This window comes from Lontra canadensis, unplaced genomic scaffold (assembly GCF_010015895.1).
Source record: "Lontra canadensis isolate GAN:19392208 unplaced genomic scaffold, GSC_riverotter_1.0 scaffold7, whole genome shotgun sequence".
In the NCBI taxonomy this organism is placed as follows: domain Eukaryota; kingdom Metazoa; phylum Chordata; class Mammalia; order Carnivora; family Mustelidae; genus Lontra; species Lontra canadensis.
The window spans coordinates 16,245,760-16,258,413 of record NW_022631001.1 but is presented as its reverse complement, the minus strand read 5'-3'; the positions used below and the strand labels follow the sequence as shown (position 1 = coordinate 16,258,413).

At 37.0% G+C, this 12,654-nt stretch overlaps 1 protein-coding gene and 1 long non-coding RNA gene across 2 annotated transcripts in view; one reads left to right on the top strand and one right to left on the bottom strand.

The window, feature by feature from the left end:
- Positions 1-276: 276 nt before the first annotated feature.
- The window catches only part of CCDC90B (coiled-coil domain containing 90B), a 36,435-nt gene continuing 24,057 nt past the window's right edge, over positions 277-12,654 (bottom strand). The window contains exon 9 of the mRNA XM_032852953.1: positions 277-865. Coding sequence (XP_032708844.1) covers positions 810-865 — 56 coding nt within the window. The 3' untranslated portion in view covers positions 277-809. The remainder of the gene's footprint in view (positions 866-12,654) is intronic.
- On the top strand, positions 2,320-10,979 carry LOC116865001. Its single transcript, XR_004382140.1, has 4 exons — positions 2,320-2,383; positions 5,314-5,380; positions 6,427-6,575; positions 10,881-10,979. It is a non-coding gene; the product is annotated as an uncharacterized LOC116865001 (long non-coding RNA).

Sequence of the window (12,654 nt, the reverse complement as noted above, 5' to 3'; positions counted from 1 at the left end):
TGACTCTTGACTGGTCCTTATATAATCCTGCTTGGTGTACTTAGTCACCAAGTAGAAGTTTACTGAATTTAAGTGAATCATAAAAAAAAAAAAAACACACAAAAAAACACCTCTTCATTTTATGTAATAAATTTAAGATGGGTCCCTAAGAAGCAGGGATAAACTGGTATTTGTGAATTCAAAAATTTTTAAGTATATGTAATAATCAGAGCTCAAGATATAGCAACTCGAAGATTTCACACCAGGTGTCCTACAGTTGCACTAGGGCACACATTATTTTAAAGTTCCTTGTTTTAATTTACTACCAAGAAACCCAATCTCCATATATGGTAAGTTGCCTTGAAAATCCAAGCAACTTTGTTAGAACAAGATTTTATTTTCTATGAAAAGGTAACTGTGCAGTAGTTACCAGGGAAGCTGAATACAATAACAAGTATGTAGGCTTGGGAGTAGTTTTTAAATTTGCAGCAGACATCAAAGAAATCCTAAATGATACACATTTGTTCAAGCAAACACAAGAGAACTCTGGATCAGTTTCTATGAACTATGAAAGGGATAAAGACAAAAAGCCTCTTTATCTCAATCAGGTTTTGAATGACAGCTTTTCAACATAATAAAATAAATATACACACACAAAACACCAACTCAAAGCATATCTTCCCATTTAAAAATATTTTTTAGTCCATATGTACTCTGAATAATCTTGTTGTATTGAGTATCTGCTGCAATTTCCATATTCAGAGTAAATGTAGCCTGGCGTCGTGTTCTCAAGTCCGCGGCAGCAGCAGCATACTATCATAGTTTCTCAACTATTTCCAGATTCTGTAAAATCCCAATGCTATTGCCAGGCAAGTAAACACTGAGGCTGTGAAAAGATACCATGTTATGGATCACGCATTTGATACTATTTTGCAGAGATAAACGCAATACTGTCATCTTCAAATTAAACGAAGAGCACAAAACAAAGGAAATCCCACCAATTTTCTACCTTAAGTGTTTTGTTCCCAGAAAAATTATGCTAGGGATAAAGTATATCCTTTAGGACATGATAAATACCAATTTTAAAAAGCTTCCTATACTTTAAACCAGAATAAGGATGACAGTTTACAAATTATGTCAGTTAGAATCTATAAATAGTGCTTCAAGTCATTAGCATTAACATTAACCATGACTACTTTTAAGTAATTATGCAATCTAATTTTAGATCTTATAAGTGAGAAAACCTTATCTGTATTAAGAAATGATGTAGTTAAGCTAATAAAATAGACATCCATATCATCCATAAAAGTTTGCCTTTTCAGTACATTTAAAAACAATTTCATGATTATAAAAAATTTATACATGAAATTTTAATGAAAATCCTCTAAAAAATTACAGGTAGAAGAAAAGGCTTTTAAAGTAGTTAATATGCCACTGCTCTTTTATATATGGACATTTTATATATGGACATTTTGAAAACTTTTGGTTCTCCCTTAAGAAACCGTATCTGGGTGAAGCTTTTAGAGACTCCCTAGTTTCTAGTTTGTTTAAACAGCCTTGACTTTTAAAATAGAGACCCAGAGATAAATGGCAAACTTTTATGACTAAAGATTCAAGAAACAGCCTTCCATAGGAAAGCGACTGTAATTTAAACACATAATTCCACACATTATCTTATTTGATCCTAATAACTAATTGAAATTTGGTTAATGACAAGGTCATTTTTTTTTTTTTCATTTCCTTAATTTTAAGAAACGGGATTAGGTCTAAAACACATAGGGAGGCTGGATATTGAGGAAAAAGAGTAACATTTAAGTTTCTTGTCAGTTACACACTCTGGTCAATTATACATTCATCCATTTGATCCTGATACTCTTTACCATGTTCCATGGCAGTGTGCTGAGCAATTACATACATTACCTTATTTAACCACAGTTAAAACATGTAAGATTGGTGATATTATCCCCTTGTAGAGATAAGGCAACAAGTCCAAAGTTACAAACTGCTGGCAAGTGGTGGAACAAGTACTCAACATTATGTGTACCTGAGTCCAGAATTATTGTTTAAAAACCATTCTGTTAATCTTATCCCTTGCCCGAACTGAAGGATTCAATCTGATTTGTCACTTCTTGAGCCATATAGTGTTGTGTAGGTGGTTATGTTCTCTGCTAACCCAGACAGCTGATAAATTTTCTTTGCCTACCAAATAAACACTTATTTACTGTGAAGAAGGAGGCATTTCAATCGTTTTTAGAATATATAACACAATGGTTACTATATTGAAGTTTCTGTTGTGAGTGGTTACCATGTCTCATTGGTGGTATTTTGCTACCTAGGTTGCTTTCCCCTTTGTTGTTTATCTTTCATGGCCTGTCAAGGACACATCCCTACATAGGATGCTCAGGTGAGCATGCACATGGTACCTCATAAGTGCTCTGTAATGTTAGCTTGTCTTCTTACTTGTCTGTTTGGAACAGAATCTGCTGCATTAACTATGCAGATCACAGGGAACGACCATTATCTTACAGCTCTTATCTCCTTGGCAATAGTGACTTGGGTCAAAGAGTGGTGTCTGACTCATATAGGGCCATTCACATGCCTTCCCAGGGATTTTCTGAATTGTAAATAAGGAAACCGATAATTTTTCTTGGTTGGTGAAACTCGAATCATAGGAGTCTAGAAGCTACTAATAGTCATGTTTCCAATGGAGGGAAAAAGATGGCATAAGAGAATGAGGCAGATATTCAGAGACAAGATACAGATTAAACTGTGATTCCAATTATCTCTGTAATTCCAATAATCTGAGGTCAAGCTGTATCTATCTCTGCCCTTCCATAATTCAATATGTAAACTAATACATTTTCTTTTTATGCCTAAGTTAGTTCGAGTTGGATGTATGATCACTAAAACTAAGAGTCTTGACTGACAGATGCTGGGAAACCAAATAACCAAACTGAGTACAATTTATAATTTTATAGGGATTTCTTCTCTAAGGAAATCCCAAGATCTTGAATGCTGGGGCTTTATTAGTATCTTTTTTCATTTTCCCCCTCTGCTCTTGATTAAATTCAGTATGTGCATAAGTGGAATATTACTGTTTTCTTGGCAACATCTCAGGTATTCTACACGCAATGGATCCACTCATGATGTTAATTTACCACCAAGAGTATGGGATTTTAATTTCCTAAAAGGCTTAACAGTAACAGCAGCAATAACAGATTTGAAGGATAAGGTAGCAGAAAGAAAATGCGTTCAGAATGGCTGGTTGCAAATCCTTTGTGAAAAAAGGAAAGGAAGTAAACTCAGAAAAAGTATTTTTGTAAACAATGATGTATTAAATTCTTTTGTCACTGCCACTTAATTCTATTCAATTCTGCCTTACATTCAGCCACTACTGAAAGAAAGCTTTCTGGAGACCACCATCTTCAAACTGAGGGTAAAAGGGACTTTTTAAGAGACCCATCTAGGTAAACACTCTAGAGTCAAGTGAGTGGAACCTGAGGCTCCTCCTAACCTGGGCTGCTCTGAGATCTATTTTGAAAATGGGAATGAACACTGGGCAAACTGGGCTATTTTGTAACTTCCCTGAGCATCACCAGTGAACTGAAGATCTCTGGTTCCAAAGACTTTGCTAGAATAGTGGTTTTCAAAACTTACTTTAGCCTTAGAACTCTTTTTCAAATGAATCTTCAACAGAAGCTAGGTATTTTAAAAAGATAAAATATGTTAAAAAATTCAAGTTGAAGAGAGGAAGGGGAGGTATTATCAGCTGAAGGCTGGGGGCTCCACATTTACTCTCAGAGGCTGCCCAGAAAACCACTGACGGTATAATCAGTTTTATTTTGGACAATTCAGTAATATAAACCATTTTAGATGTGCATATCTTTTGGTCCCCCAACTTTAGATGTTCCTGAACAATTATACAGAACTACTAGCGTAAGGGCACAAAAATGTGTGTGTGTGCGTGCGCACACATGCGTCACACACATGACTGTTGGGTACAATATCATTTCTAATAATGAGAAATCAGGAGCAGAATGTTTGCTAACAGAGGTCTGGAGAAATTAGAGCATTTTCATACAATGGAATACTTTCTAGTAAAAAGATACATATGTACAGATATGCAAAGAAACTCAAAAAACATCTGGTTAAATTTCAAAAAGCTGTGGTCTGTATAATACAAATCTAGTTATTATTTGTAATAATCTGCAATACTTATATACAGAAAAAAAAAGCCTAAAAAGAAATATATTCTAATAGTAAAACATAACTTTTTATAAAAAGAAAGTAAGTACTATGAAAGTAGGGCACTCTTCTCATTCCTTTGGGTCCTGTAACTGGGTTAGGTCACATGGTACTTGAGGAGCTCAGTATGTGACAATCTAATTTTTGGGTCTCTAATATTTGTGCTCAGCTGGATGCAAAGTAAAAGGTAATTTCCCCCCTATGCTTGCCATGGTTTTTGCCACTGTTTTAGTGACCTTTCTCTGTAAGTCCCCTTAAATCTTTATGGAAGAACATAGGAATAAAAGTAAAATTTTCATTTTATTTCCATTGGAACAACCAATTTATCTCTGTATCACTTTGTACTTGTATTTATGTATTTCTTTGATATCCATATGCCTTTTCCTATTAGTAGGTTGCAGAGTCACCCATTAAACTTATATCCTAAACTTAGTGCTGTTAAACTTCTATTCTTCCAGCACTGCCCAGTGATAAAGGAAACGTGTTCTAGATCCTCTTTTTTTTCTTTTGTGCTCCATGGTTACCCTGGGAGATAGGAGCTAACAGGTCTCAATATCAAATGACAACAATTACTTTCTCTGACAAAACATTAAAAGGAAAACCAGGGGCCCCAAATGGGATCACTTAGGCCAAGTCCCCAGACTGGAACTTAGTATCTGACTGTAGTTTGAACCTTAGTGTGGTCTCAACCAGTCAGCCAGGAGTTTTGTGGATCAGCAACAAGTCTGCCATCCCCCACAAGATGATGTAATCTGCAAAAGATTCCCGGCTCTTCCACTAGGGGAAGTGACTGCCTGGAATAATCCTTTTGCTGATAACTCACTTGCTCCTCTCTCCTTTTCACCTTTTTTTCCCCTTAAGTTTTATTTAAGTAATCTCCATACCCAATGTGGGGCTCAAATTCATGATCCCAAGATCGAGGGTCATAAGCTCTCTCAACTGAGCCAGCCAGGTACCCCAAAACCATACATTTTGTACAACTCCTGGGAGTTCCCCTCTACTGGCTAAGTAAGATGTTGCCCAATTCAGGAAAGATTTAATACAGCCAATTAGATCCTCAAGTTTACTCAGGTTTTTTTTTTTAAACAGAATTGGCTGGCAGTGGTGGGATCTGAAGCAACTATCTATTGGCATTTAGGAACAATGAGAAACACAGGTATGGCACCCTGCAAATGCTGAGAGTTCACTGTCTTTCTTGCCATATGGGGGCCTTTGGTATGTCATTTTCAGCTCTGCTTTTTGGGTTCAAGCTACCCATCTAATTGGTGTTCCACTCCAGGCTTGACGATGCAGTCTAGACTAACAAAGGAGGCTCTACTGGAGCACCAATCCTCAGCCCTTGGTTCAGTCTATGATTCCATGTTGGAATCCTTCCCTTAATCCTTCTCCTAAATCCTTACTGGGGTTTACTGGTTTAGTCCTTTCCTCATTTCTAGTCCACAGTCCCTGAATGAAGTCTGCTTGAGTCCAGTTTGGGAAGTGCTGGTGGTACGCATGGCCTCTTGGACAGTCTGCAGTGACATATTTTGGTTACTGCTCGTGTGCTGAGGTTCATGTTTGTTTGTCTTTTATATAAAGGCCTTTAACTTTTCACAAGCAAAATAAGACATTTCATTGTTTTGACTCCCCTAAGTTTAAAGGATTTATACCAGGATGCTTTTCTGATTCAGGATTCACTCCTTTTGGCAGATCCCTATTTCCCTGTTTAGGGATAAAAATAAATGAGGCTATGGTCATGAACTTCTCCTTAATTCTTAAATTATTACAAAATCTGCTGCTAGAAAATTAGCAGCCCACCAAAGATCCTTAGATTCTGTAGCCAAAATTGTCCTTGATAAGAGACTAGCGTGATTATATTTCAGGTGAGCAAAATGGTGTCTATGCTCTGGTAACCACCTGCTGTGCCTCGACCAACACTTCCAGGGAAGCTGAAACTCAGTTACAGAAGATCAAAGAACAAGTTGCTTGGCTTAAAAAGATGATTCCCACCATAGTCTCTGACTTGTTTTTGACTGGTCCCTATGGATCTTCCTCCCCTTTCTATCTGCAGGATCTGTAACCCCTCTCTTTAGCTCAGGATGTCATGTAAGCCTCACGTTGCCTGTCTTTGGGATTTCATGTCTGTGGATTCCCTATGTATATATGAAACCAAATCTGAATTTCTCCCGTTAATGTTTCATGTCAATTTGATTCTGTGTCCAGCCAGAAGAACCTTGAAGGGCGGAGGACATTCATCCTTCCTGACAGTTGGCATAAAGAGCAGGATGCTTTAAACTCACTGGATACCACTCTCCCCCAGCATTGCTGCAGCAGAGAGATCCTTGGGAAATCTGACATATAGCCAGCAGAAGGTAAGATTTCTTATCACCTCTGTCTCCTGGAATCTCTATGAAGTCTGAGTCAAGAGCAATAGTGGTGAGAACCCTTTTTCTAAATGAAAATGAGCAGGAGAAACTATTTGTGGAACTAGTTCCTTGGGCTTAGTGACTCTTGGTAGATCTGGTAGAGTACTCCTTGGTTACTGATCTATTTCATCCCAGGAACTTTGTTTTCCTTTGTCTTTTATGTCATTTGTCATAGGTGAGGTAAAAGCTATTGCTAAGGGACATCTTGGAAGCCAAAGCCACCAAACTCGTGGGGATGGGTTTGGCACTTAAAAACCAGTAGAGTGCTTGCCACCTAGCTCAGAGACTCCAATGCTAAGATAAGTTGGTCATGGACCTTAGATTGACACAGGTTACTTGCCAACTTCCAGAAAGCTTCTGTGCAACAAGGTATACTATAAAACACACAATCCACTGCATAAGCCTCCTAGGTATTAGTGTAGCTCCAAAAGACCCAAGGCTTAGCTACAAGAAAAACTGGATGTTTTTTTTCCTTTTGTCTTATTCTATGTCCTAAGAGCTTGGCTTTGTGACCACTGAGAATATTCTTTTTGGTCTCTGCTATCTAGAGGGTGTACCTTGATGGCCACTTGAATAGGCGGGTTCTCAGTCTGTCTAGCTATGCCAGCTCTTAGCAGAGTTTCTTGTGAGAGGTCCCAGGCCATGGGGACATTTGTTCACTGTTACTGCTGGAAAGTCCCATTCTAAGTGGCACCTGCCTGGTGTCACAGATTAGTGGGTTTGTGACAGGAGGAGTCTCAAAATTTTTGTGGGAGATCAGAGACGGTTTTCATTGCATTATCCTTACTACCTGTGCAATAAAGGCCTTTACTTCCTTAGATTAATTTTGGATCACGGGGGCTACATTATCTCCACTCTCTCAATGCCTTTGGTTAAGCCATTTAGTTACTTCTAACAGATGTTGAGTTACTACTGATAGATCTCATTTGTCAATGCCTAGGCAGTGGATCCTTTAAATTGGCTATATTTTAAAAATATCTATTTAAATGTAGCTCTCAATTGTATTTGTATAATGGCTAGCCTTAGGGACTCCCCTGACAAAATGAAGAGAAATCACACTTCAGACAAAAATCAATGTCCATATCCAACATAAATGCCCCTTCTTAAAATCCAGTCTCATCTGTTTCCATGTCCATTTCCCTACAGGATTAACAGAGAACTCTGGCCTAATCTCTAGGTTAAAAGTATACAGGTTGCTCATATAAATGCTGAAAGCCAGAAAAGTAATGTTAACAAAAGCACCCAACACTGGCAGTAAGGGTCTCTTTGCTTCTGTCTTCCAGGGCTCTGAAATCAGGCTCTGCCAGTTTCAGGCATTTCTATGCAACATCCTTTAGAAGTAGATCCTAGACCACCTGCCACAAAAGAAATTGTGTTCCCTGGACAGCAGAAAATCTTTTAAACTATAAAGCCTTTTCACCTCTACTTTCAGAAGATCCTACCAAATTTAGAGAAGAATTAAAAAGATTAATGGCTATTCACAGCCCCTTTATGGAGAGGAACAATGACCACAATTTTTCCTAGCTCCTCCTACAAATGGCTTGCAAAGGGCCAATACTCAGGGGCTAATAGAAAAGCCAGGGTTGAACTATATACACCCAGAAAAAAGGGTTTTGTTAAAGTGCTTCAGAAGGATTTTACAAAAGCATAAAGCAAATTTAGTTCAAATAACAGGCCAATCCCCTGACATTCAGGACATAATCTAATTCCGTGGGAATTAGTAACAACTGTCTTTGTCTTACAGATCTCTGATAAATTAGAAATGTAACTCTAGAAACAAAGCCCACCAATGCCTCTTAGAATGTCTATAGCTTTAAAGATTACAATATTGAACAAAACTGTCCTGCACTTAAGAAAAAATGCCAAATCTTAAATAGCAATCTGAAACTCTGAAGGAAAAAACTTGTTTTGCATTCTTTCACTGTCCCTTGAAATTCTTAGGTCTTTAAAATATAAACACAACCCACAACTGCCTGTGACTGAAAATTAAAAACGCAAACTTTTAAAAGGGCTCTTGTGGCAGACTCTAGCACCTTTGATAACAAACCGGTACATTCTATCTCCACCTTAGAGAAAACTTGGATGATCTCTTCAAACCTCTGGGATGTAAATTTCCTACCCCTATCATCTCTAGGATAAGAGAGCCATTGTTTGAAATACCAAGGTCAGGGAGAAGTTTTTCATTGGGGTGGGGTCTTTGGAAATCAGGCCTTTAATTAATGTCCTCTAGACAGGTGTGAGTAAAAACAAAAGTTATAAAGAAAAGGTGCAAACAAAAGTCTTATATTTGTCTATATATGCTATAAATGTGAGATTTTTTCTACCTCTGGATGGTAATACCAAAATTTGTAAAAGAGCTCTATGTTAGTTGGTTTGAAGACAAGTGCTTGTTAAGGACTGGGTGTTCTAAAACTCAAAGCTAGAAACTAATCCAAATATTTTTCAAGTTCATGTGATTATTTAGTATTGTTGGTTAAAGACATATCTATTATGCATGTGTTTAGAAAGAAATATGTTCATGTTACCTTTTTTGCAAAACTTAATAGAAAGTAAGTTTAGGACATTGGTTGACTTTATTTTCTGATGAAGTTTTGTGGGTAGTCTGAACATAACTGTTAAGAACAAGTAAATAAACATAAAAAAGGTTTGTATGTAAACTTTTAAATTTCTTCCAAAATCTTTGGCAACCTGAAACTTTAATGTTTTGCTAAGTTAAAATAACAAATTAAGATAAGCTCATTCAATTATCTACTTCTTTATTATTATAGAAAGACTAAAGGTAAATTTGGATGTTGGAAAATGTTTTGTGCTTTGCTATGAAGGACATGTTTCTAGACATTACAAACAGTTCACAACTGCTTATAACAGTTTTCACTAGAAATTAGTTTCTAAGAGTTAAGGGGGAAACTATATGTAGGGAAAAGTCAGAGTACGAGGAATAAGAACTGTGTCCTTAAACTGCAGTATGCAACCAATGTTGGCCTTCTCTGACTTGAAGTCTCAAGTGACCAAGGAGAAATCAAACAAGCAGAAGCAGAAAACCAGTTAAAACAGAGGCATGCAAGCAATATTTTCTAACAATCAGATATGAGAGAAACTTCAGTTTTAAGGACTATAACAGATTATACTTTGCAGATACAAAAGGGAGAGGGTATATGTGCTTGTAAGCAGTTCTGAGCAGTTCTTTTCAGAGCAAGGTGAAAGACTGTCTCCCAGGCTATAGTCCTTGGTGAAACAAAAAAAGCATTTACTAACCTACTTTGAGGTTGGTTTTCTTTCAGCTGACAAAACATAGCTTTGCTGAACGAAAAGATAATTTTGTCCTAAAGTGAGGGCGGTTATTTAAAGAGGGAAAACTTAGGACAAAATCTGAATGTAAAAAATAAAGCTGGATAAGGTTTACGGAACAATTAAGTTTAGAAAAGAATTTTATGTGTGATCAGTACTGGCTAAGATTAGGATGAATTTAAGCAAGCAAATAATTTTCTTGAACTATTGGTCTGCTCTTAGTAAGAAACTGTAAACAAAGCTTTTCTTTACCTTTAAAGTCATCTGCCAAGAAAACAAGGATTCTGTGTTTGGTTATCTTTGAAGACTTAAGAAAACTTAGTCAATATTAAAAGAGCTAAATTTTGCTCATAACAATGTAACCACTTCTTTGCCTTTGAAATCTTTTATTGTCACTTGGGCTAAATAATTACATGCTATTTCATAATAATTAAATGTTCAAACCTTTTAAATATTTTTTATATGTTTCTGGATCATTATAAAAACTTTAAAAAATTTTGTGAAAAGGTGGTATAGTAAATTGCAGCAGAAGCATTGCAAAGTGACACTAAACCCTCTTGGATTGTTTGTATAGACATGTTAGTAAAATTAGTGAAACTCCTAAAAATCTGGTATCTTCATGTGTTATCTTGAAGTGTTGTATATTATAGACAAAACAATTTCCTTACCAACTGCATTGTAATGAAGTCTAATCAGATCTATAACCATGGTCATCTTTAAGTTACTCTTTTACTCTGATGGTAATGCAAATGTCCTCCGTGAGATTCCCATAAAGAACTCTGAGCACAAGTTTCCAATAATCTTAAAATCATAAATCTGAACCAGGTAAGAATTTCTGAACTAGTAAAAAAAAAAAAACAAAACACAGATTCAAGCAGAGTAAGAATAAATCGGACTGAACGAACTAAGAATTATTTTTATGACTTTGAAACAGTGCTTTTTAAAATGTTTTGTTTTTTTCAGACTGAAGGAAACTTTTCTTAAGCTAACTGATTTACAGCAATTTGGAACATTCATCTCCAGCATCCAGAAACCCATCGAGTATTCTAAGAGTCCATTCTCCTTTTAACAGGACACAATGGTTATATAAATTGGTTATATGATCCAGGCTTTGAATGCAATGTCCTATTTTAGACACAGATTTACACAGACATGACCAGACAGCTTTAAGGATTTTATGGAGCCTATAAAGCCCCCTTGGAAATATCAGCCTGATAACTATTGCTTACGGAGTTCTCAGCAACTTTACCAGGTAAGAAAAGATCATTTCCTGGCCAGTGCAGGAACCTAGAGAAAAGAAGAATTCACCCAAATCTACAGGTACTGCAGGTGAAGTCTGATGGCAACTGACAATTTAATCTGGAGATTTCTTATGAATAGTTCCAGCAAAGCAGGTTTAAAGAGCCTATATGGTCAACTGCTATTCTTGCTGCACTTATGTAAATTAATCAGGCCATGTTCTTTTAAGACCAAATTTATTTTGCAAACTAATTTGTGTCAATTTGGCTATCTTTGGTAGAAATGGTGATTACAGAAAGAAAAACACACCTGTGTATTAGATTTTAATACTGCTCATCAAAAACTGGACTAGATCCAGATTACCTCTAGTTTCCTCCAATGACTAGCTACAACTCTCTAAACTCATATTTGCAGTTTTTCTCCTACCTTTCTGACTTGGAATCATTTGAGAACTAAAACTGCCCTCTTCCCTGAAGCCCTGCAAAGCAAATAAAAACAACTTGAGGTAACCTTCAAAAAAATCACACTACCTCCCTTCAAGACCCTCCTTATCCCTGTTGTTCTAGGGGCCACTCAAAAGATCAGAGATATGTGGACTCTAAACCAGGAAAATCTGTCAGACTGTCACTTTTTGCTCCCACTCCAGCTGAGGATATGTCCAGCTGGACATCTAGAAGTCAGGACTGGCCATCCTCAGAACTCAGAAACTTTGATCCAATCCTTAACCATTATTTGCTTTTGTTCTGATAGAAACAGAACACCTGATTATTTAATTAAATCACAGGCTCACTTTAAGAATATACCTGCATCATGGCCTCCTGAAGTGAGATTATAACTGAGCTGATCTATTGACAGTACTAAAAGATGTTTCAACAAGATGGAACAATCTACCAGGGCTCAACTTTATGTGTGTGAAACTTCAAGTGCCAAGGGTAGGCACTAAGATGGGCCACTTTGTCCATGCCCATTACTTTCAGTTAAAAGCAGTCAAAACCCAGCAGATTTAGGAAAAACTCCTTACCTCCCCACCAAATGCCTATGTTTACAATTATAGAAAGGACAGCCTATACCCTGAGACAGCTACTGAGATTCCTCCTTACCTAAGATGCTTATTTGTGTAACAGCAACCTTTATTTTCCAAACATCTCCTCTCACCTTCCTGCTAATGGCTGTCCTTCCCTTTATATCCTCAGAACCCCCCCCCCCATTCTTAGCTCAGGATGTCATATAAGCCTCACATTGCCTGAATGTCTTTGGAATTTCAGGTCTGTTTTCTCCTGTTAATCTGTCTCATGTCAATCTTAGTCCAGCTAGAAGGGCAAAGGACATTCTTCCTCCCCAATAATACCAGAGAAAAGAACAACATAATGGTAACTGAGAGCAGCACTAATGTCTTAAAATTTTGATCACATTTTTCAGTTAAGCTGAGATTGAGCAAAGGGGGAACTGTTAAACTACAGGCCCAAAATGGCGTCACTTAGGCTTCGTCTACAAACCA